The 25,683-nt window shown below is 41.5% G+C and overlaps 1 protein-coding gene across 1 annotated transcript in view; it reads left to right on the top strand.

The window, feature by feature from the left end:
* Nucleotides 1-22,921: 22,921 nt before the first annotated feature.
* LOC145355776 (sodium- and chloride-dependent GABA transporter 1-like) overlaps nt 22,922-25,683 on the top strand; it is a 97,485-nt gene continuing 94,723 nt past the window's right edge. The window contains exon 1 of the mRNA XM_080208132.1: nt 22,922-23,260. Within this exon, the coding sequence (XP_080064258.1) occupies nt 23,017-23,260 (244 nt within the window). The 5' untranslated portion in view covers nt 22,922-23,016. The remainder of the gene's footprint in view (nt 23,261-25,683) is intronic.

The raw sequence follows: 25,683 nt of genomic DNA on the forward strand, positions 1-25,683 counted from the left end.
AAGACTACCAGATATAAATTAATGAAAAATTAAATGGATATTAGGAAAAACTTATTTTCCTAAAAGATTTAATTTAAATAATCAGTAGAGTAGTAAAGCCAAAATCATTAAAGAAGTTTCAAGGCACGCTAAAATGAAAAAGACAAATTGCTTGACAGAAAAGCTGCTGGATTGAACGATCTATTCACATTTTGACTTGTGTCATTTTCTGCGAGTTAAATATGGAACCAATTAAACTAAGAGATGAGGGAAATTTTAATTCCATAGCAGGGGCTGGTTTTGATCCTGGATCATAGAGGTGAAGGGCAGCACACAGTGTAACTCAAAGTGCCATGTTGTCTCACACACTGTGCTATCAAATCCCGGAAATGGGTTATCCATTGAGCATGAGTGTCTTGACAGCAAAGGGGCACCGTGTTCTCTGTCAGTAAGTAACCTCTTTTCCCACAACAATTATGGGAAGGTTCGTGAAATATTAATTAATTTCTATCCTTTTTTATTTTCAATGGAACACTGAGTTGCAATAAAACATATTATAATGTTAGCTCGTTATAGTTTGATAGAACATTGACATAACAGCAGATATCCACGTCTGAGGTTAAGCTGTAAATTCGATAAATCTGGGCAAAAGTATCCACTTAACATCAAAGAATAGATTTATTTAATTCAATCAATTCATGGCTATAGAGGAGAAATTATATGTAAATTTAAATAATGCTTTATTGCAGTTTTGCTCAGCTGTAGACCATTGATGAGTCAGGTTGCTTCCAAACTATTGTCAGTATGCTGCTTACTCAGATTCTAGTAGATCTACATCAGAACAATCTCGTGGAAACCATCTCTTCTATCCATCCCCCCCACTTAAGATCTTTAAGATCAGAGCCTACTCTGAGCAATACACCAGGCTGCATCTTCCTGTGGTGTGACATTATCCACATCCTTCAAAGCTTTTCTGTTTTTGTTTCCTTACCATTTACTCACTATAAATTAAATCAAAAGGTATCCGTTTTAAGCTATTAAATAAGATGGCCTACCTTGCTGAAAATATGTGCGGACACAGGGATGCCTTCGAGCTGGCATCAACACATTTTTTTAAAATTCATTCATGGGTTTTGGGCATTGCTGGGTGGCCAGCATTTATTGCCCATCCTTGGTTGCCCGAGGGTAGTTGAGAGTCAATCACATTGCCATGACCCTGGAGTCATGTGTAGACCAGACCAGGTAAGGACGGCAGATTTCCTTCCCTAAAGGACATTAGTGAACCAGATGGGCTTTTCCAACAATCAACTATGATTTCATGGTCATCAGTAGATTTTTAATTTCAGACATGGTCCAGTTTCAATTTGTAGGGCAGGCAGGAGTTTCACTGACCAGTGTATCCTGCTACTAGTTAATCTATTCACCCTTCCTGGATAAGCCCTCATTTCTTGTGTAGGATGAGATAGCAGTACTAAAAACATTGCAACTGATTAAAGGGCAATACGTTTTTTTTGAGAACAAAGCAGTAATACAGTGCTGCAGTGAGCGATAATAGCATTCGAAGGGTGGTCAGCAATAGAAATGGATCCCGGATTTATTAATTTCTGAAGCTGAAATGCCTTTTGTACCTTTTTTTATTTTACCATTCCACCATATGTAGATGGGAAGAGCCTGAAATTACCAGGATTTGCACACTGTATTCTCAAAGTGAAGCCTTATTAGGAACAGATCTGACATTCCCTGGAGGCATATTCTTGTGCGTACCATCATGCGAAGAAGGGGGAGTGGTGGCATACCAGCATTGCGGAGGTCCAGGCTAGTATTCTGGGATTAGGAGTTCGAAACCCATTTTGGCAGCTGGTGCAATTTAAAAGTTCAATTAATGAATACAATATATAATTTAAAGGTTAGTGTTAATACTAAGGGAATTAGGGGATAAGGAGATGTTGTAGGAAGGTGAACTTGCTGTGGAAGATCAGCCATGAATATTGAATGATGGAGCACACATAAAGATTAAAATGGTCCACTCTACCACTATTTCTTATGTATCTTTTGACAAAGATTTAAGATAGCTGCCAAAAGAGCCAGGGGTGAGGTGAGGAGAAATTTAGCTTATGCAGTAAAATCTTGATCCAGATTTTGTTCTAATGACCAGACTGTTGATATTCACCATTGTTACCTCTCTGAGGTAACTTCTGGATTCTACATGTGTGCTGTAAAATGTGGCAATCCAGACATTGTTGTCAGTGATTCTTTGTTTCTCCACAGGTTTGCTTTTGAACTCCCCACAGTCTGTAATCAATTATACCTAATTGAACTGATAAAAGATTTTCCTTTTATGCTGAAGTTTCACTATCAATAACTGCCACCCCCACTCATCCCCAACCAAATGTTCCACCTTGTTAATGAAATGTAACTGGGTTTGTACTGAAAATTCTGGCTCTGGAATACCATTTTGTAATTGAAGGGTATCAAATATCAAACGTCTCCATTTTGTTTTAAAAGCTCCCAAGTTTCTTAAATTTATATCCCAATTATTTACTTCTGTCTAACATTTAATGGAAAGTGGTTTTAAACAGTAAATTTACTTAAGTAAAAGCAAAATAGTGTGGATGCTAGAAATCTGAAATAAGAACAAAGTGCTGGATAAATTCAGTAGGTCTGCCAGCGAGAAACATCTGGAGAGAGAAACAGATTTAACATTTCAAGTTGGAGTTCCAAAGAGCCATTTGACTCAAAATGTTAACTCTGTTCTGTAGATGCTGCTTGACCTGCTTAGTTTCCCAGCACTTTGTGTCTATTAACATATTTTATTTCTTTTGCGCGCTGTCAGTGAGAATACTTAATTATTATTGACTGCTAACCCTGACTGACAACTTCAGTGTTGCAGAATGCCTGGAAGTCTCTTTGACTTGATACCAGATTGAGACCTGAATTAGGATAGGGGAAAGCCACACTATAGATTATTTTTTCCAAAGTTAATAGTTAGCATTGTCGCTTTGCTGCTGACTGTAAAATACGGGCCATCTGAAATGTACTGCCTGGTAGGATAGGGAAGCAATGACAATTCTCATGTTCAAAAAGCAATTTATATAAATATTGGAAAGGAAGAACAATATAAGAGTATGGAGAAAGAGAAGAAGAACAGCATTTATTGGCTAGTCCTTTCTAAGAGCTGGCTAAGCAATGGACCAAATGTCTTCCTTCCTCTAAGATTCTATTCCAAATATTTACCTAATGCCAAAACTAATGTCAAAGCTGAAATCATTTACAGATGTCATGTGACTTGCTAAAACTAGAAAATAGCTTTATACTTGCTTTTATACAATGATGGCATAGTAAGACTAAATTTAAACATTCAAATAAATGGACTGTAAAAGTTGTTCTAATGCGATTGTAGAATAATGCAACTTCATTAGAGTATAAAGCAAAAAAATAGTTTTGTAGTGCCAAAAGACAGAGGAGGGATAAAGGTCTCCCACATAAATTTATTAATAGTAGATCTTGGTTTTATTTACTTATTACACTGTAAATGAATGACAGTTTGTGTTATTTTCTGGTAATTAGAGATGCTGAATAATGCAGACTACTGACAGTCAAACGTGGTTCATTTTCAGTCCCTACTGAAAGACATTTCTTTAGCATGCAGAATGACATATGCGTCCACCTGATGAACCATTTTGTATCATCACAAAATAATTATGTTGGTCGTGGGAGCTGTATGTCTTATCAAGGATTCACAGGAGTTTGACTCCAAATGAAAACAAATTTCCAAACACATCTCACAAAACAGGAAAGTACTGATTTCCAGCACATTCTTCAGTGGTTGGCACTGCTGCCTCAGTGCCAGGGACCCAGGTTCGATTCCCAGCTTGGGTCACTGTATGGAGTCCTCCTGTGTCTGCGTGGGTTTCCTCCGGCTGCTCTGGTTTTCTCCCACAGTCTGAAAGATGTGTGGTTAGGTGCGTTGACCCAAAGAGGTGCTGGAGTGTGGCGACTAGGGGAATTTCACAGTAACTTCATTGCAGTGTTAATGTAAGCTTTACTTGTGACAAATAAATTGTAAATAAACTTTACTTTCAACCAGTGCAAACTGGATTTAATATAACCTTTATATTACTGGACTGATCCAGAAATAAGAGTTCAAATTCCATCATGGCAGTTGGAGAATTTAATTAATTAAATTGATCTGGAATTAAAAAGTAGGATCAGTAATGGTGACGATGCAAATACCAGATTGTCATGAAAAGCCATCTTATTCACTATGTCCTTTATCTGCTGTCTTTATCAGATCTGCCCATATGTGACTCCAGCAGCAAAACAATATGGTTTTGTCTTAACTACCCTTTGACAAGGCATAGCAAGCCAGAGTCATATTCAAGAGGCAACTCACCATCACCTTCTGAAGGGCATTAGGGCTAAGCAATAAATTTTGGCTTGCCTGTGATATTGACATCCTGTAAATGAATTCATTCATGTGTGTTGGTGCCTAAAGGCGAATCCTTGGCTGATTGTCAACTGATGTTTCATCCTGAACTGCTTTTCTTGGCAGCTCTTGTTACTAATTGTTTGTCATTGCCTTCCATTCTCAGGGAGAGAGTGGGAGAAGGCAAATCCTAGGTATGCCTCAGCTAAAACAGGATTTGAAAATGTGTAGTTGGCATTATTCTGAATATGCTCACCAACTCAGCTAAATGCCTCCCACCACCACCTCTCCCATCCTTACCATGGATGAATAAGGTCGGGGGAAGGGGGCGGGGGGTGTGGACGCTAGCCTTAAACAGTGCAGGCTAGCTTTCAGTGGTGCTACCAAGACATAATAATGACAACTTGGTGATCAGCTAATAAACTGCATGGTTACCATTTGCTGAATGCTCCGATCATCGAAATGGCAGACAGTACAAAGTTCTGCTATGCTGCCTATATTGCAGTCAATATGTGCATGTGAATCGAGCATTGTGATGATGTAATATCTGGTTTTTGAGAGCTGTCCATTTTATGTATACAACCTTTGCATAAAAAGATACAAATTAATTATCTGACTGGAACATCTGCTTAATACAAGAAGCAGTAACTATATAAGGAATGCAGTGCGGCATAATTTAATACATACAATTTTCATGAGGTACTATTTAACAGCACAAAAAACATGGGATAAAATAAAAATGACTGGAAACAAAATTATTTAAGTAACAATTAAATATTCTGATGTTGAAATTAGCTGCATTGAATGTTGAACCTGAAGGAAGGAGTGAGTATCAACTCTGCACTGCAAAGGAAAGGTAATGTTGGAACCTCAAAAGGGAGCCCTTGTTTTTCATGAAACACACCACATTGTTTGTGTGTGATTGAGAGTACGAGATGAGACAGGAGAATGAGAGAAAGGCAGCATAAGTGAAAATATGTCTGCTTGTGTGATATAATGAGAGGAATTGAGTGGCAGAGGAGAATGCAGAACTGAGCAGTTAAATGAAAAACTAAGAGAGGGAAATGAGTAAAGAGAGAATCTTGATACAAAAAAAATTCAAAACTAAAAAAAACATTTTTCTAGCAGTTAAGACGGAAGCTGCCTCTTTTTTGCATAGTAAGAAGTCTCACAACACCAGGTTAAAGTCCAACAAGCTTCTTTGGTAGCAAAAGCCACTAGCTTTCGGAGCGCTCGCTGCTCCTTTGTCAGGTAAGTGGGCGTTCTGTTCATAAACAGAGCATATAAAGACACAAACTCAATTTACAAAATAATGGTTGGAATGCGAGTCATTACAGGTAATCAAGTCTTAAAGGTGCAGACAATGTGAGTGGAGAGAGCGTTAAGCACAGGTTAAAGAGATGTGTATTGTCTCCAGACAGGACAGTTAGTGAGATTTTGCAAACCTAAGCGAGTCGTGGGGTTACAGGTAGTGTGATGTGAACTCAGGATCCCAGTTGAGGCCGTCCTCATGTGTGCAGAACTTGGCTATCAGTCTCTGCTCAGCGACTCTGCGTTGTCATGTGTTGTGAAGGCTGCCTTGGAGAACGCTTACCCAAAGATCAGAGGCTGAATGCCCGTGACCACTGTAGTGTTCCCCAACAGGAAAAGAACACTTTTGCCTGGTGATTGAATGAACACCGCTTGACATTCATTGTTGTAGCATCTGCATGGTCTTCCCAACGTACCATGCGTCAGAACAAGTTCCGCACATGTAAGAATGGCCTCAACCGGGATCTTGGGTTCATGTCACACTATCTGTAACCCTCACGACTTGCCTTAAAATAAGTGACAAATAACAGTGAACCCAGCACCGATCCCTGATACACACTGTTGGTCACAGGTCTCCAGTTTGCAAAACAGCCCTCTACAACCACCTTCTGTCATCAAGCCAATTTTATATCCATTTAGCTACCTCACCCTGGACCCTGTGAGATGTAACCTTACGCAACAACCTACCATGCGGTACCTTGTCAAAGGCCTTGCTGAAGTCCATGTTGACAACATCAACTGCACTGCCCTCATCTACCTTCTCGGTTACCCCTTCAAAAAACTCAATCAAATTTGTAAGACATGATTTTCCATTCACAAAGCCATGCTGACTGTCCCTAATCAGTCCGTGTCTCTAAATGCCTGTAAATCCTGTCTCTCAAAATACCTTCCAACAACTGACCCACCACAGATGTGAGGGCTCACCAGCCTGTAGTTCCCAAGCTTTTTCCCTGCAGCCATTTTTAAACAAAGGCATAATATTTGCTACCCTCCAATCTTCAGGCACCTCACCTGTGACTGTTGATGATTCAAATATCTCTGCTAGAGGACCCACAATTTCCTCCCTGGCCTCCCACAATGTCCTGGGATACACTTCATCAGGCCCTGGGAATTTATTTACCTTGATGCACTTTAAGACTTCCAGCATCTCCTTTTCTGTACTATGTATATTCCTCAAGACATCACTATTTATTTCCCCAAGTTCCCTAACATCCATGCTTTTCTCAACAGTAAACACTGATGAGAAATATTCATTTAGGATCTTGCCCATCTCTTGTGGATCCACACATAGATGACCTTGTTAATCCTTAAGAGGCCCCGCTCTCTCCCAAGTTATTCTTTTGGCCTTTATATATTTGTGGAAGCTCTTTGGATTTTCCTTTGTATTATCTGCCAAAACAATCTCATCCTCATTGATGTAGAAAGGGGCATGTCCTCTAGTCAATGACCATCTTCTTTGTTTTGTTGACATTAAGGGAGAGATTATTGTCATTGTACCAGTTCATCAGATTCTCTATTTCCTGCACCCCATCTTGACATTGTTTTGAGATCTGACCCACTACTGACTACGGTGGTGTCATCAGCAAACTTGAAAATTGAGTTGGAGGGGAATTTGGCCACATAGATGTATAAGGGGCTGAGAGCACAACCTTGTGGACACCGGCGTTGAGAGTGATTGTGGAGGACATATCAGCAATGGACATGACTGGTTCAAAATTAAGTTTAAAAAGTTTATTTATCAGTGTCACAAGTAGGCTTACATTAACACTGCAATGAAGTTAATATGAAAATCCCCTAGTTGCCACATCCCAACGCCTGTTCGGGTACACTGAGGGAGAATTTAGCATGGCTAATGCACCCTAACCTGCACATCTTTGAAGGAAACCCACACAGACATGGGGAGAACATGCAGACTCCACACAATTACCCAAGCCAGGAACTGAACCCGGGTCCCTGTGCTGTGAAGCAGCAGTGCTAACCACTGTGCCACCATGCTGCCCTAATGGCTAACTCGATTCAGGTATTGTTGGCAACGGATATTTATCACCGCTGAAACATGGCATTAAAATTGCTAGCCCTCTTCAATTGTCTTTTAGCCACCAGGAATTAAAATTTAATCTCCTAGGTAGTGCCTTGAACAACTGGGGAGTTTTTCTTCTCCAAATGTGTCATTTTAAGTGAGTGAGGGGGCTGTACTGAAATTGAAATCAGTCACATGGTCTGTATTACCACAAAGATACATGTAAATATTTTCACATATTTCCTCTCCATTTGTTAGATCTCTTTTTCCACAGAGCAGAGTCCAGTTGTTAAACTTCAATGGCTTTATTCGGCACCCAAAGGTGTGGCACAGTTACATTTCTTGAGCTGTTCCCAAGGTGAGACAGAGAGAGAGCTGTTTACGCGCTTAGTTCATGTATCTGTGAGATAAGAACATAAATAGGAGCAGGAGTAGGCCATCTAGCCCCTCGTGCCTGCCCTGCCATTCAATAAGATCATGGCTGATCTGTCGTGGCTCAGTTCCACATTCCCGCCCTCTCCCCATAACCCTTAATCCCCTTGCCTATCAAAAACCTATCAACCCGCGTCTTAAATATATTGAGCGAGGCAGCCTCCACCACTTCAACGGGCAGAGAATTCCAGAGATTCACCACCCTTTGAGTGAAGAAGTTCCTCCTCAACTCCGTTCTAAACCGCTCCCCCTTTATCTTGAGGCTGTGCCCTCTAGTCCTACTGTCCTTTCTGAGCAGGAAGAGCCTCTCCACCTCTATCCTATCCATCCCATTCAACATCTTATACGTCTCAATGAGATCTCCCCTCATTCTTCTAAACTCTAACGAGTACAAACCTAGTTTATTCAGCCTCTCCTCATAGTTCAACCCCCTCAACTCCGGAATCAGCCTAGTAAACCTCCTCTGCACTCCCTCTAAGGCCAAAATATCCTTGCGTAAGTGCGGCAACCAAAACTGCACACAGTACTCCAGCTGCGGCCTCACCAGCTGCAGCAAGACCTCCCTACTTTTATATTCAATCCCCCTCGCTATGAAGGCCAGCATCCCATTCGCCTTCCTGACCACCTGCTGCACCTGCAGGCTGGGTTTTTGCGACTCATGCACAAGGACCCCGGGGTCCCTCTGCACCATTGCATGCTGCAGTTTTTCGCCATGTAAGTAATAGTCCTTCCTACCATTATTCCTACCAAAGTGGACAACCTCACATTTGCCAACATTAAATTCCATTTGCCAGTTCCTGGCCCATTCGCCCAGCCTATCTAGATACTTCTGCAGACTCTCCACACCCTCGGCACAATATGCCGTTCCACCAATCTTGGTGTCATCAGCAAATTTCGACACCATACACTCGGTTCCCTCCTCCAGATCATCTATATAAATGGTAAGTAGCTGAGGCCCCAGCACCGACCCCTGGGGCACTCCACTAGTCACCATCCGCCAATCCGAATAGCACCCATTGACCCCCACTCTCTGCCTCCTATTTGACAGCCAATCCTCTATCCACGCTAACACCCTACCCCCAACTCCATGCCCCCTTACCTTCTGTAATAACCTCTTGTGAGGCACCTTGTCAAACGCCTTCTGGAAATCAAGAAACACCACATTCACCGGCTCTCCTCTATCCACCGCCCTAGACACATCCTCACAGAACTCCAATAAATTTGTCAGACACGACTTCCCCTTAACGAAACCGTGCTGCGTCTGCTCTACCAAACAATTCTCCTCAAGATGCCTCGCTATTTTCTCCTTGATCACGGATTCTAACATTTTACCTACAACAGACGTTAAACTAACCGGCCTATAATTTCCTGCCTTTTGCCTGCCACCCTTCTTAAACAACGGCGTAACATTAGCCGTTTTCCAATCTTCCGGCACTTCCCCAGAATCCAGCGACATTTGGAAAATAATCACCAAGGCATCCACTATCACCTCCGCCATTTCTTTCAGAACCCTTGGATGCATTCCATCCGGTCCTGGGGACTTGTCCACAATCAGTCCCTCCAGTCTGTCGAGCACCGCCTCTCTAGTAACAATAATGTCATTCAGGCCTTCCACTCCTACCATCTTTCCATCTCTAACACCCGGCAAATTATTCACATCCTCCTCCGTGAAGACCGAAACAAAAAAGTTATTCAGGGCCTCAGCCATTTCCCCATCCCCTACCACTAAGTCCCCCCTCTCATCCTCTAAGGGTCCAACGTTCACACTAGCCAGCCTCTTCCTTTTTATGTATTTATAAAAACTCTTGCTATCCTTTTCTATATTAAGCGCTAGCCCAGCTTCATAGTTTATCCTACCCTTCTTTATCAACTTCTTTGTCATTCTTTGTTGACATTTAAACCTCTCCCAATCCTCTTCTCACCCACTACTCTTAGCTACTCTAAAAGCATCCGCTTTTAATTTAACACTTTCCTTTACCTCCTTCGTTATCCACGGCTGATTATCTCTCCTCCTACGATCCTTTTTAACCATTGGAATAAAGTTCTGCTGAGCACCAAGAAAGATCTCCTTAAAGATCCTCCACTGTTCCTCAGCAGACCTACCTTCCAACGCGCTCCCCCAATCAACATTCGCCAATTCCTCTCTCATCCTACCGTACTCCCCTGTGTTCAAACAGAGGACACATGTCCAGGAACCCACTTTCTCATCCTCCATCTGCATCAGAAACTCCAGCATACAATGATCACTCTTCCCAAGAGGATCCTTCACCACAACGTCCCTAATTCTACCCGCCTCATTACATAACACATCACTGGTCTTGACTTCATTGGTGTGTTTAAAATGCACTGCCAATTTCTGATAGGTCTTCATTGGGGCTGAGGTTGTCCTTGATTGGTGGTCAGGATTCATTGGTGGCATGACATCGGTGTCATATGGACCGTGGGGCCGAAATTGGGAGGTGGAGGTGGCCGTTTTGATCTTGTGCTGGCAGAGGGGATCTTGATGTGGCTATGCTGGTGTTGGACTGGGGTAAACACAGTGAAAAGTCTGACAACACCAGGTTTAAGTCCAACCGATTTTATTTGATAGTAAATTCACTAGCTTTCGAGGTTACCCTCTTCGTCTTGGCAATCATTTCACAGGGAGATGCTCCCAGACTTCCCGATAAAAGATAGGCTGCTGGCGGAGAGGAAGATCAGGCGCCACCGCTGCAGTCAGCATTGTTCCTGGCACAGCTCAGCTCTACCATTCCAGGAACACTCTGAGATGAAGCCAATCCACCCACAATCCCAGTGTCTCAATGGAGCCCATTGCCCCCAACAAAGCTGTCTTGGTTACTGTCACCAACTAAGGTGGTGGCTGTCAACTTGGGCCTGACCCCCGTGAAAAGCCCCAGCCAAATCCCACCCTGTCAAATGTGGAACCTGTGTCCATCACCATTCTACAAATTAGTTACACTAGCTGGCCCAATCAAGACAAAGACTTAGTTAAATAGAAAGTTTTTGACTTTTCTTTTCCTCACCATCGTCAAGGTTTTTGCTAAAGTTAATAAGGAGAACTGTTGCCACTAGCAGGAGGGTTCTTAATTAGAAATCAATTTTAAGTTAGTTAGCAAAAGAACCAGAGGGGGCAATTGTTATTATCTGGAATGCACTGACTGAAAGGATGATGGAAGCACATCCAATAGCGATTTTTCACAAGGGAAATTGAATAAATATTTGAAAAGGGAAAATATGCTGATCTTATACAGAATGGAGCTACTTTTGATAGCTCTTCCAAAAAGTTGGCATTGTCCCAACAGACTGAATAGCTTCCTTCATTGCCTGTAAATCTCTTACCACTTCTGTTGCTGCTGCCACTACCATTGTTTGAGTTACGTTTGTGGAGACAAGCAAGTTCACAATCCTTTGAAACAAGTGAGAAGTATTGAAATGGCTGTTTTGTTGTCAGGTTTTCTGTATTCCATACAATCTTAAATTTGGACTCTTACCTTACACAGTGATGCTGGGTGTTGTCACATCTCAGACAATTGCCTAACCTCCAAGGCTGCAAGTATAACAATGACTGTTCTTGTGATGTTAGTGTATACCTTAGAGATGTTTTAAAAAAAATCATGAACTCTGCAGCTCTCAGTTTCTGTGTTTCTCATCTCACAACCTTAGCTGATGTCATTATGGCACCAGCTTGACTGAAGATGTCCTTTTTACTGCTGCTTAAACAGGGGTTTGTTTATTTTTACTGGCATGTTTATGACTCTACATTGTTCAGAGAAAAACTGGTTGGCAGGCCAGTTAATATTGGAGCTTTTTCACTTTCAGTTTGGAGCTGCAGTTTGGGTTTTAATTTTAGAAGGAACATCAAGTTGAAAAGAAGTCTCTCTCTCTCTCCCTGGTCTTGAAAATTCTGTTGGTCACCTGAAACCAAGGAGCGAATCTGCTGTTGATTTGGGAAGCTGTTCTGACTTCAAACTGTTCTCAGTCTATCCAGAGAACTGCAGACTTCATCCAAAGGACTCGATTCCAGTATCACGTGAGCATTAGTCTATGCTGTATTAAATCTGTTTAGCAAGGTCTTGTTTGTGGGATTGGTTTGACTGGGACAACACCCATATCTGTTAAGGATTATACATTATCATGGTTGTTTTAGTGTTGTTTGTAACTGATAGAAATTATTGCTAATATTCTTACTATACATGTTAAGTGCATTCTTAAATAAACTTTGTTTGATAAAAGCTCCCATGTGGGTCATCTGAATCATACCTGAAGTGAAACCTATCATGCTTAACCTAGCCAAATTCAAATGCAAAACTTATGATCCAGGCGGCCTCCATAAAACACTTTGGAGTTTCTGACCTGAGCCCATGACATGTTGTAAGATAAGTATAGTTTGATAGATGAAGAGATTCTGAGTCGTATATAGTTTATCAGCAAGTATTAACTAATAACTATGTACATATGTACAATACAAGATTGAATCTAGGAATGGTATCCATACTTATCTCCACTCTGTTCAGTGCAAAACTGTCCTCTGGAATCTGGTCATGTGTTGCTTTACTTCACACTGTAGGTGTTATTGTACTGAGTCCCACCTTAACCCTTTCTATGCAAGACCATCTATACTACAACTGCTTCCCCCCCCCCCCGCCCCCCCCCCCCCCCCCCCCCCCCCCCGCACCACCCCAAGTCTTTATCCAATGTTTTGCAATACAGTCCTGTTTATCCAACATATTTCAATTACTTTTAATACCCCACCACCCCAGTCTGGCAGCTTTGAATTCTTCCCAGTCTTGTTTTTACAACTGTTGGAGGAGTGATGGACTCTGTTGTACTTGGTAAACTTTGATGACTAGGAGATTGTTTGTTTGGATATGGTCATTCTGGTGTTTAGTTGGTCAATATTTTGTTTTCCCATTGTTGGGAGTTGAACTACTCCTTCCCTAACTCCTTATCTTGTGTTGCCGAAAGTCATTGATTTGTCCTATTACTTGCAGTTCCTCTATAGTGCTATTCTGTTTTTCTTCCTCTATGACTTCTACTTGAGGCATCATGAGGAGGCAATCGCATGGTGATATTGTCACTAGACCAGTAATCCAAAGACCTAGCGTAATGCTCTGTGGATCTGGGTTTGAATTGCAGCATGGCAGATGGTGAAGTTAAAATTCAACAAAAGAACTGGAATAAAAATTCTAAATGATCATGAAACAAAAGTTAATTCTTGTAACAGCCCAACTGGTTCACAAATGGCCTTCAGGGAAGGAAATTTGCCATGGCCTAACAAGCCATGCAGTTCAAGAGAAATTTGGGATGGCAATAAATGCTGCCACAATCAGCAACTCCCACATTCCATGAATGCATAACAAAAATCTGAGTGATTTGATTGGTGTGGTAAGAAGATCCCTTTTAAGGGGGTGATCCTTTGCGGGCCACATGATCAGGCTGGATCCTATGGAGAGGCCGTGGGGGAGCCGAGCCAATAGGAGGCAAGGGCATGCATTCTGGTATGGAGAGGACCCTCAGTTTGAGCTAAGGAAAAGAAGAGAGTAGACCCTGTGTATTAGTTCCGTTAGACCCTTACCTTTGTATATATATTAGTTAATAAACCATTTCTTGTTGGAGCCACGATGAGTCTCCTCCCAATTTACTACAGCTGGCCTTATCAACAAGGAGCTCTTGGCAGCTGCAAAGAAAATTGGACAAACCAGGTCTGCACAAGATGAAGACAATTTAGAGCTGAAGTTCCATTTGAGAGTATCATTTCAGTCTGTGTAATTTGCGACAGAGGTTGTTGAAGTCTTCTGCTATTTTAAGAAGATTCGGTGCAATACAGGCATCTCTGTTCAGAAGAAAAAAAGACTGGTTATGATGACAAATGTGATCTGTTTGCCATCATACAATGGTTCCAGAACCATACCTATGGATTAACTTTTTGTGCTGTCTTTTTGTTTATACCTGAATCAGTCATGCATCTAAAGAGTCTGGGCCTTAGATGAGTCCAAATTGGGCTGGTACGGTAGATTTTTAATCCACTGTCATTTAAAATTAAAAATGTGTACAGATTTGGCATCGCTATACATTCTTTGTTTTCTCAATGGAGTTGCCTTTGCTGATCGATTTTGGTGATGTCCCGCAGTAATGGTGTTTCCAATTTCTTTTATAATATTTCCAGCAGCGACTCCCTGGATTGAATGTTCTAGGTTTTTCCTATGCTATCTGAGGGTTTTTGGGTCTTGAAGTCATTGAGTGCTTAATTTTTTTATTCTACTCTTCGTTTGGAGTGAGCTCAGGCACCATGTGGTTAGGCATCAACTCAGAACTTGTGCTGTTCACAGTGCACTTTAAAACAGCAATTCTAACTGCTGCTTGTTTTGCCCAGGCCTAATGGCGAGGTGCTGAATCTTGTCAGTATATACAGTAGAAGGTTTAAGCTAGGAGCTGTCTTCATGCTTGTCTCTACACGTGTCTCTACAGTACAAATTGCCCTCTAGACTTAGGTCATGTATTCCTTCATATCACATCTATGGGTGGTACTGTACCCAGTCACATCTTAACCCTTTCTATGCCAGACCTTTTGTAGTAGAATAACTTGCTTTTCTATTGCATCTTTTAACATTGTAAAGCTTCACTGGAATATTATCAGACAAAATTTGACACTTAGCCACCTTAGGATATTAGGGTAGCTAACTAAAAGTTTGCATGTATGGACTTGTGTTGTTAGGGAGGAGTACTCTCTATGGATTAGTTCATGCAAATAATATTCCTATTACAAGGATCCATGTCAAAATAATTTTTCATTAAGCGTAACACATGTGATCCATTCCATGTCAAATAGTTCTCTGATCTCAGACAATCAAGATTTGTAGGTTGGACATGCGGGTTTCAGCCAGTTGAGGGTAATGCCTATAACGGCAGCTATAATCAAAATTTGAAATGGGTAATATTTTCTCCCTCCCATCCCTTTTAGAATTATCCCCCATAAAGCAGTTAGAGGGTCTGTGGGATGTCCGTGTGGAATACCTCAGTTAATATTTTGAATATCCTATCCCAGTACTTCTTTAAATTTGGGCATGACCAGAATGTGTGTAAGTAATGACCAATTGGTTCCCCACAGTCTCTCCAGCAATTTCTTGTGCAGGAGAAGCATTTTTTATAGTAATATGTGGTGTTGTGAAGTACATCATGATGAGCTTCCATTTATATTCTCTCCAGATCTTTGAGCAAGTAACAGGATAGTCCTCAGAGAAGATTTCATTCCAGTCTTCCATCAGCATATCCTGTTGTTTGACCTCCCATTTCCTTTTTAATATATAAGGAATTACAAGTCCTGATGGAGTGTGAAGTTTGATATATAGATTGTCGTTGGCAAATCCCAGATTCAAATGGTGACATCATGAACTGAGCATGTTTTAATTTTAATTTATCTCTCTGCAACAACAAATGAAAAGTTTATTTCCTCAATGCAAAATCCATACACACACTCTTTCCATTACACTTGTCAAAATTAAAATTTATTTACTCCTTTAGAATTTAAGTAACTTCCTATTTATGAGTTGGCTATTTTATGCACTCAATTTATTCAATTAGTTAAATATCAGAAACCGTAATGCCTAAATATAACCAATCACTTTAATTCAAAAGATAACAGTGAAAAAAATCTGAACCAAACCCTTCAGGTCTCAATTATCACCAGGTTTTGATAAACAATCTTGAAGCTGCTGGATTTGTTTATACTCTGTAATTTACAATCCACCTATTTAGAACAAATCACAAAAATATACATTCAGCTTGAGCTAATGTCAAATTAAAAATTAAATTCATAATCCCAATGTAGATAAATTCTTAATTGCCAAATTAGGAACAGAAGATGGTAAAATCTCTGCCATTTAAAACATAAAACAAATTTTGATGTGATGACGTCACGATTTCTAAGACAAAGGGCACATGGTTCCCTCCAAGCTTTAAACCCTTTCTTATCACAATTTGAATCCAGGACTATTCAAAGTTCAAACTGGTTATTTCAAACTCCAATTTATATACTTTGAACACAATTTTTGGAAAGTAAATAGAAATTTTAAAATCAAAGTAACTTCCTGCATATATGTATATCCTATATCTCTTGAGAACAACCACAGCCGTCGATTATACACAAGATTAAGGAATTTCAAAATTTATCTTCTTGCAAGATACACTTTAATCCAATCCAATTCCCTTTTGATTTTAAACTCTGTATCACATCCAATATTGTAAAATTACAATTAGTTGAAAACATTAAAGCAAACAACATAACAAAGACCATCCATACAAAACTTTAAACACACACACGCTCATGGAAGCTTCTGACATACCACATTCTCGGACAATCTTCATCATTATCCACAAATCCGCCAATCTTAGTATTGTCCACAAACTTGCTAATCAGACCAGCTATGTTTTCTTCCAAGTCATTTATATATATATATTACAAACAACAGGGACCCCTGCAGAACACTGCTCGTTACAGACCTCCATTCAGAAAAGCACCCTTCCACCGCTACTCTTCCAGGCCAAGCCTGTTCTGAATCCATCTAGCTAGTTCACTCCTGATCTCATGAGCTTTAATCTTTTGCACCAGCCTGCCAAAAGAGGGACTTTGTCAAATGCCTTACTAAAGTCCATGTAGATAACATCCAGAGCCCTTCCCTTGTCAATCATTTTTTGTCACTCCCTCAGAAACCTCAATTAAATTAGTGAGACATGACCGCTGACCTACAAAGCCATGCTGTCTGTCACTAACAAGATCATTCCGTTCCAAATGTGTATAGAGCCTATTCCTAAGAATATTCTCAACAATTGTACTATCACCGATGTCAAGCTCACTGGCCTATAATTACCCAGGTTATCCTTGCTACCTTTCTTAAGTAACAGGACAACATTGGCTATCCTCCAGTCCTCTGGGACCTTGCCAATGGCCAATGAAGAAACAAAGATAATCTGTTTTCTCTCGCAGTAAACTGGGATAGATGCCATCTGGCCCTGGGGATCTGTCTACCTAATGCTTGTTCTAAAGAGTTTACACACTCCTCCAAGACACCGTTAATCGACATGTCCCTCTCCTTGGTGAATACTGATGTAAGGTAGATGGAAAGAAACTTCCCTTTGGTTTGGAACCAGAGTTTATCAATTTAAGATTGACAAGATCCAAAGACAACATGAGAATCTTTTTAATGCGGTGAGTGAATAGGATCTAGGGTGCACTGCCTAAAACAGATTCAATTATGGATTTCAAAAGAGAATTGGATAACTGTTGTAAGATTTTTTTTTAAATGTAGGGTTGGGGGAAAGTGTTGAGGAATAGCACAAGGTAAATCGCTCTTGTAGAGAGCTGGTGTAGATTTGATGGCTAAATAGCCTTCTGTATTATAACGATTCTCTGATTCAACATTGTATAGGGAGAGAATGACAATAGAAACAGTAAAACAGATTCTTAGATTTTTGGGGTATTAAGGGTTATGAACAGAAAAGGGAGTTGAGGTGGAAGATCTTATGACAGAGCATGCTTAAGGGACCAAATGGCCTGCTCCTGCCCTTTTTTTTTAATGTATCTTATGATAAGTGCCAAAAAAGCCAGGAATGAGCTGCAGCATTTATTTTTAATGCAGCACATTATTGGACTGGATATTGCAATAGTAATGATGGCAAAATTGTCGATGTTTCCTGTTCCTCTGACATTGGCAGTATCTTCTGGAATTCGTACATGAGAATCCAGAAGTAAATTGTTTTTAATTATTCTACATTTGTTGAAGTCCCTGGAGAATGCAATCAGTGAGAAATCACTGAACTGGTGAGAACTTCAGCTCTTGTGCTGTAAAGTTTAAAACACCCCAAGAAAATTGCATCCTGTTAAGTGTAACTGGATTTTTAAAAACATACTAAGTGATAACTATTGCTGAAGAATCTCATTGCTCCTGGAAAACTATTGTTATATTTGTGGAACAACTTTTCATTCTGGTAATTCTAAGTTTTTAAAATTTTAATATTTGCTTTGGGGCACGCACATTAAAAACTGAAATATAAATCATTTAATGGTAGGATGAGTTACATGGCCGCTTCCTGTGCTATGACTGAATGATCCTGTTCCAAGATTTTGGCTAGTACCAAAACCATGAGGCCAACTAAAGACCATTCACAATTGTACTTGATTTTCTAAAGATAGAAAACAGTTTTGTAAACGCCACTATACAATTTCAGTATTAAACTGAATTTAAACATTATTAATGCAACTACAAAATTATGCAGCCTAACTCATGGGATGAGACAAGGGCATAGTTCGACAGTATCAGAATAGTGTTCTGATTGTTCATAAATGGTAGATTTTTGCCTTTGTTTCATTTTTTAACTTTATGGTGTTACCTGGAGACCAGATTTGCTGAGTCATGTTCACACAACTGACAGCTATAAATATTGCTCCATGTCAGTTCATTAGCAGTTCCTCTGGGAACAAATTTCAATTGCATAAATGTGATAACCAGCTTTGTTTTATCACAAGAGTTAGGTAACCAGTGGGAGTCACGTGTCTTATCAAACTTTCACATGGGAATTTATTCCAAGAAATGTTATGTTTGAATCTAGAAGGGGGAAGCTTTGTTTTTCATGGAAAATCCAATGAATGGAAAGAATATGTGAGTATGTGTTGAGCAAGAAGAATTGAGTGGCGGTGGAATGTACAGGCTTAGACGGAAGTAAATGGAAGGAAAGCAATAGAGAAAAGAATGAAACTTGAGAATACAACATTGAATACAATCTTGATAAGAAAATTTGAAACTAAGCCTGAGAAAGTTAAAATACTCTGCTTGCCTTAAACGTATTTTAATTGCTATTTTTGGGCACCGAACATATTTGGAGGCATTAGCCTCAGAAAAGGGAAGCATTGTTGCCAACAATTGCCAACATGCCATTGGTTTCTTTGTTTTTGGCTTGCTGTAAACAGGGTTTGAAAACCAGGTCCACTTAGAAAAAGATCTGACACAGTCACCAATTCAGATACTGGCTCTGCATGTACCTTTTGGAACTGGGATTAGCACATGATAAATCACTGGCCATAATCCAGCAATGGTCAAGATAAGACATTATCTCAACAACATTACTTTCCTCCTCCACCCTTTTCCAGAGAGTGAGCTTGTGGGCTTTATGTATGCTGTCCCAGAAATGGACTGGTGCATGCAAATAAACGGAATAGCTGGAGTATCCCTTTATTTAACCCTGCAGGGTCACCAGCTTGGCCCATGTCCCTAAAATCAAATATTAGCATAAAAACCAAGGAATTTTTCCAAGTGGTACTTGTACAGTTCTCCCTGATATACATTTGAGCATGACCCCCAAAGTAGCATTTTAGCCTGAAAGCAAAAGCATTTTTAAGCAAATTAGATGGGCGGTTAGATGGCAGGCCACTTCAGATGCAGATCTGTTATATATTTCTTTTTATATCCTGCTCCACTGTTCAGCTTGTATAATGCCAATTTTTGTAACTGTTTGTTAAAGAAAAGTAGTTACGTCAGGTATTACAGTTTTGGATGGATGTATCTTTCCTCCAATGTTTACTGATGATTTCCAGGCCCAGTTCAGCACCGTTGCCACTCTGCATTGGGATTACAGGCAGAAGGAGGGAGGAGGTGATTGGGGCTGGCCATCCAGTTTGGGGGGGGGAGGGTGTTCAGGGTTGCCCAGGGAGGTCCAGAAGACCAGTGTTGCAGGGCTGGCCAGCGATCTGGAGGTTGGCAATGTGGGGCCACTGCATATGCGCTGATTTCCACACTGACAGATCAGCGCATGCACAGCAGCCCGCTCAGGGCTATGCTGCCAGCCTCTTGGGTGGTAATTGGCCCGGTCAGAGATTCATTCTGGAAATCACGCTTAAAAAAACCAGCGGGATTTACTCCTTTTCCCACAAATTGGGGACTTTGAATTTTTTTGGGAGAATCCCAGCCCGTCTGGTTTAGATGTCAGCTGATGTTGGTCAGACATTTCTTTTTTCAAATAGTGTCACGGATCTTTTAAGTCCATCTGAGAGATGGACTTTAATATCTCATTTGAAAGAAGATACATCCAACAGCATAGCACTCAGTTTTAGACTATAGTGTTGGCCTAGATAAAGTATTTTTAAGTGTCTGGAATCAGTCTTGAAGCCATCGTGTTCTGACTTGAGGCAAGAACCTACTGTAAAGCTAAGGCTGACATAATCCATTTAAGAATCTGGCCTTTTTGAGTCAAAATTGACGGGTATCAGGGATTGTGTTTTTAATTACTTGCATGGTATAAAGCAAATGTAATGAACATTGGGCTAGGTCACATCCAACAAGAACAATTTATGTTCTTGTTGGGAGCACTGTAAACATAATTGAATATTCCAGTGTATTTAAAACATTACCAAGCCACGTGTGAATATATTTCTAAGAAATAGGTTTTAAGAAATGTGTTAAAGATGGAAAGGTTAGAAAGGAAATGCCAGTGCTTGGAGTCTAGGTAGTTGGAAGGGACGGGCACCAATGTTTGAGTGACTAAAATTGATACTGAAAAATGCTAGACCCAGGGATGAAGCCAGCTATTGTTTGACCAGGAGCCAATGTAAGTCATTAAGCACAGGTGTGTTGGCTGAATGGGGCTTGCTGCGAGTTAAGATATGCACAACAAAGGTTTGGCTGATCTCAAGAATATAGAAGGTAAGAATGTGGGAGACCAGCCAGGAGCAAATTGAAAAAGTTGCGTCTAGAGCAAAGGCATGAATGACAGTTTCAGCAGCAGATAGGCTAAGACTGGGACAAAGCTAGTTGAGGTTATACAGGGACAATTAGACAGTCTTGGTGATGTTGGAAATGTGCTACAGAAGGTTAGGGTGCACGGAGTTGGGCGTAAGGTGTTAGCATGGATAGAGGATTGGCTGTCTAATAGGAAGCAGAGAGTTGGTATCAATGGGTGCTATTCTGGTTGGCGGTTGGTGACTAGTGGAGTGCCGCAGGGATTGGTGCTGGGGCCTCAACTATTTACCATTTATATAGATGATCTGGAGGAGGGGGCTGAGTGTAGGGTGACGAAATTTGCTGATGACATGAAGATGAGTGGAAAAGCAAATTGCGTGGAGGGTGTGGAAAGTCTGCAGAGAGATCTGGATAGGCTGAGCGAGTGGGCAAGGAACTGGCAGATGGAGTATAATGTTAGCAAGTGTGAGGTTATCCACTTTGGCAGAAATAATAGTAGGAGGGATTATTATTTAAAAGGCGAAAAGCTGCAGCATGCTACGGTGCAGAGGGACCTGGGGGTCCTTGTGCACAAGTCGCAAAAACCCAGTCTGCAGGTGCAGGTGATCAAGAAGGCAAGTGGAATGTTGGCCTTTATAGCGAGGAGGATAGAATATAAAAGTAGGGAGGTCTTGCTGCAACTGTACAGGGTACTGGTGAGGCCACAGCTGGAGTAGCGTGTGCAGTTTTGGTTGCCACACTTGCGGAAGGATATATTGGCCTTGGAGGGATTGCAGAGGAGGTTCACTAGGCTGATACCGGAGATGAGAGGGTTGGACTATGAAGAGAGACTAAATAGAGTAGGTCTGTACTCGTTGGAGTTTAGAAGGATGAGGGGGGATCTTATAGAGACGTATAAGATAATGAAGGGGATGGATAGAGTAGAGGTAGAGAGACTCTTCCCGCTTAGAAAGGATAGCAGGACTAGAGGGCACAGCCTCATGATAAGGGGCAGTTTAGATCAGAGTTGAGGAGGAACTTCTTCACTCAAAGGGTGGTGAATCCCTGGAATTCTCTGCCCGTTGAAGTGGTGGAGGCTACCTCACTAAATATATTTAAGTCACGGGTAGATAGGTTTTTGATAGACAAGGGAATTGAGGGTTATGGGGAGAAAGCAGGAAAGTGGAACTGATCCACTTCAGATCAGCCATGATCTTATTGAATGTCAGGGCAGGCTCGAAGGGCTAGATGGCCTACTCCTGCTCCTATTTCTTATGTTCTTATGAGATAATCTTGGGGTCAAATATGACACCAGGTTGCAAACAGGTTAACTCAGTATCAGACTGTTGCCAGTAAGAGGGATGGAGTTGGTAGCCAGGGAAAAGATTTTGAGTGAGGGCTAAAAATAATGGCTTCAGTCTTCCTAATATCTGATTGGAGTATTTCAGTAAGAATATTTTTACACAATCATTAACAGCATGGCATTCAGCCTGATTACTGTCTCTGGTGGGCAGCTATGTTTGTGGAAAGGGAAGTGCATCAGTTTGCAGAAAGCCCTCAGTGCTAGGGATACCCACTGGTCGCAGGAATGCATGATTATCGCTGGGAATAACATTTTGATTTAAGAATTGCCGCCTGTCAATTGTTGATAAATCATTTACACTGCAGAGGAGTTCACTGTAAGGCAGGTTTCATATTAAGTTCAAGATTGTCCAAAGATGTGCGGGTTAGGTGAACTGACTATGCTAAATTGGCCCTTAGAATCGTGGGGGGACTGGCTAGGGTAAATGTATGGGGGTAGGGGGATAGGCCTGATGAGATTGTGGTCGGTGCAGACTTAATGGGCCAAATGGCCGCATCCTGCATTGTAGGATCCTATGATCTATGATTGCCCGGCTATCTGATTATTTGAGCATACAGCCGAAGCAGAATAGACGCCCATATAATACAGCCACCCTCTCCCTAACTATACAAGTGAGTGGGCTGGGTGTGAGGCATTGATGAATTAAGTGTGTTGGAGCTGAGGAGGAGGAGCTGAGAGAGGAAATTGGTTATAAAAGCCGGTGAGGGATACCGTGTGCCACATTGTCCGATCCGAAAGGCTGCTGCTTATTTACTCGCTGACAGAGTGAAGAGACACAATGGGTCACGGAGCCCAGAAAACCGACGAAGGGGTAACGGTGATGGCGGCGGAGAGAATGAGGTTGGAACCGGACAAGGGAGAGAAGCTGCCGTCGCCAGAGTTCCGCTGGTCACCCGCGACTACCCGGCGAGGCAGAGGGACCTGGAGCCGCCAGCTCGAGTTCACGCTGGTGTGTGTCGGCAATGCGGTGGGGCTGGGGAATGTCTGGAGGTTCCCTTATCTGTGTTACCGGAGCGGGGGAGGTAAGCCTGGGGAAGCCGGAGTTAGCGGATAAGCTTTCTTGTCGACGCCTGAAAGGAACCTCCCCAGTGTTTCAGTTACTCTTGCTGCCCTTTATGATTACAAGATCAAGCGCACGCTGCAAGCCAGCGGGGTTTGAACAGAATTTTAAAAAAAGAGGGAGAGAAGTAGCCAAGTCCAGAACAGAAAGCTGGAGAGAATGTATAGGGCCCCAGAGTTATAGGACTAGGGACGTAATTCTCAGACTTTTAGCTTAAACCTCAGGAGAGATTTATACACGAGTGGAGGTTGAACTGAGGTATTTGGAGAACATGGAGTCTCAAGAAGATAACGATGAGGAAGCAGTGGAAAAAAAATCTTTTACGATAAGATCAGACGTCGGAATACGAGTAAGGCATTCGGCCCATCAAGCTAGCTCCACCAAGCAGCAAGATCATGGCTGATCTGATTGTGGCCTAACTACTTTCTTGCTATCCCTCTAATACTTCGTTGATCAAAATCTGCTTAAGTTAGTCTTGAATATATTAAATGATCCAGCCTCCACTGTTCTGTGGGGAAGATCCAAAGATTAACAGCCCACTGAAAGAAGAAATTTCTCCTCATCTCTCGCTTAAATGGAAAAACTCCTTATTTTTAAACTCTGCCTTCCAGTTCTAGACTTATACACAAAAAAAAATTCTTTAGTATCTACCCTGGCAATTCCCCTTGGAACCTTGTATGTTTTTGCAAGATCATCTCTCCTGTGAACTTTTTGTTATGAGACAACGCCTTTGTCCCAGAAATCTGCCTAATGAGCCTTCTTTGAATTGCTTTCACTGCAAGTATATCCCTTGAGTAAGGAGTGCAAAACATACATAGTGCTCTAGTTGCAGTCTCAATGCCCTTAACTTGTGTAGGAAGACTTTCCACTTTTACGCAACACCTCTGTTGGAATAAAGGCCAGATTTCAATTGCTTTGAAATTTCAGTTTCAGATGCTGTGTCTGCATGCTAACTTTTTGTGATGCATGTCTGAGATGCTCCAATCCCTCTATTGCGGCATTCTTCCTTTCTCATTTAAATAATATTTGTTTTTCTACTTTTCCTGCCAGCATGGACAACACGTTTTTGCCCATTCACTTAACCTGTGCTTTCTCCTTTTCAGACTCTATGGGTGCAATGTTACGAAGTGGGAGATCACCTGCCATAACCTCCCTCCTGCTGCCAATTGCTCCTTGTGCCAGTCACTCCCACCCCCGCTCCCATATTACCACCTCTGGAAAGCATTCCCTTGCCTCCCCCTCTTGCAGAGCTCAGGCTCCATCCCCTTGGCATGGCCCCAAACGTCTGAGCTGATTCTGCCAGCAAAACAAGGCTGGTAAGATTGTGAGGCAGGAGCCTTTTTTTAACTTCTCAAGCAATCTTTACCCACCTGCTGGTGAGGATTGCACCAAGGCTTTTTTTGCACTGAGTGCTGTAAGATTTTGATTCCCAGTTCATCTTTTTTTTTTGAAAAAAAGGTGCCATTCTCCTATTTTCTTGCACTTCAGCACTTAGAATTTGTTTTGTGAGATCACATCCTTTTTATCCTTAGAACTTTCTTTCCTACATATCTTTGTTCATCAGCAAATTTGGCTATAATACAATTTGTCCCTTCATCAAACTCTAACATAGTTCATAAACAGTTGAGGCCCCAGCCTTGATCCCTGTGGCACTTCACTATCACAAAATCCTACCCTGCAGAAGATGGCCTTTGGCCCATCGAGTTTGCACCAATGCGTGAAATGTCCTGACCTGTTCACCTAATCCCACTTGGCACGTCATAACATTCAAGGCTATGGGCCCAAGTACTCATCCACGTACTTTTTTAAAGGATGTGAGGCATCCACCACTCTCCCAGGCTGCATATTCCAGACTGTCACCGCCTTCTAGTAGTTTTTTCCTCAAATCCCCCTCCCACCCCTCACTTGTGCCCCCTTGTAACTGACCCTTAAATTAGAGGGAACACCTGCCCCCTATCCACTCTGTCCATGCCCTTATAATCTTGAACACCTCAATCAGGTTGCCCCTCAGTCTTTCTGCCCCAGAGAAAACAACCCAAGCCTATCCAACCTCTCTTTTTATAACTTAAATGTTCCATCCTAGGCAACATGCTCATGACTCTCCTCTGCACCTCCTCCCATGTGTTCACATCCTTCCTATAATGTGGCAACCAGAACTGCACAGAATATTCCGGCTGTGGCCTCACCAAAGTTCTATACAACTCCATGATCTCTCTGCTTTTATAATCTGTACCCCAATTAATAAAGGCGAGTGTGCTATATGCCTTTTTCACCACCCTATTAAACTGCCTTTCTGCTTTCAGATATCTATGGACAAACACACCAAGGTCCTTTTGCTCTTTGGAACTTTCATAGTGTTCTTCCTTGTCAAATTATTCCTTTCAA

The sequence above is a fragment of the Carcharhinus amblyrhynchos genome, chromosome 20 (genome assembly GCF_965287045.1).
Source record: "Carcharhinus amblyrhynchos chromosome 20, sCarAmb.v2.hapA, whole genome shotgun sequence".
NCBI classification, from domain to species: domain Eukaryota; kingdom Metazoa; phylum Chordata; class Chondrichthyes; order Carcharhiniformes; family Carcharhinidae; genus Carcharhinus; species Carcharhinus amblyrhynchos.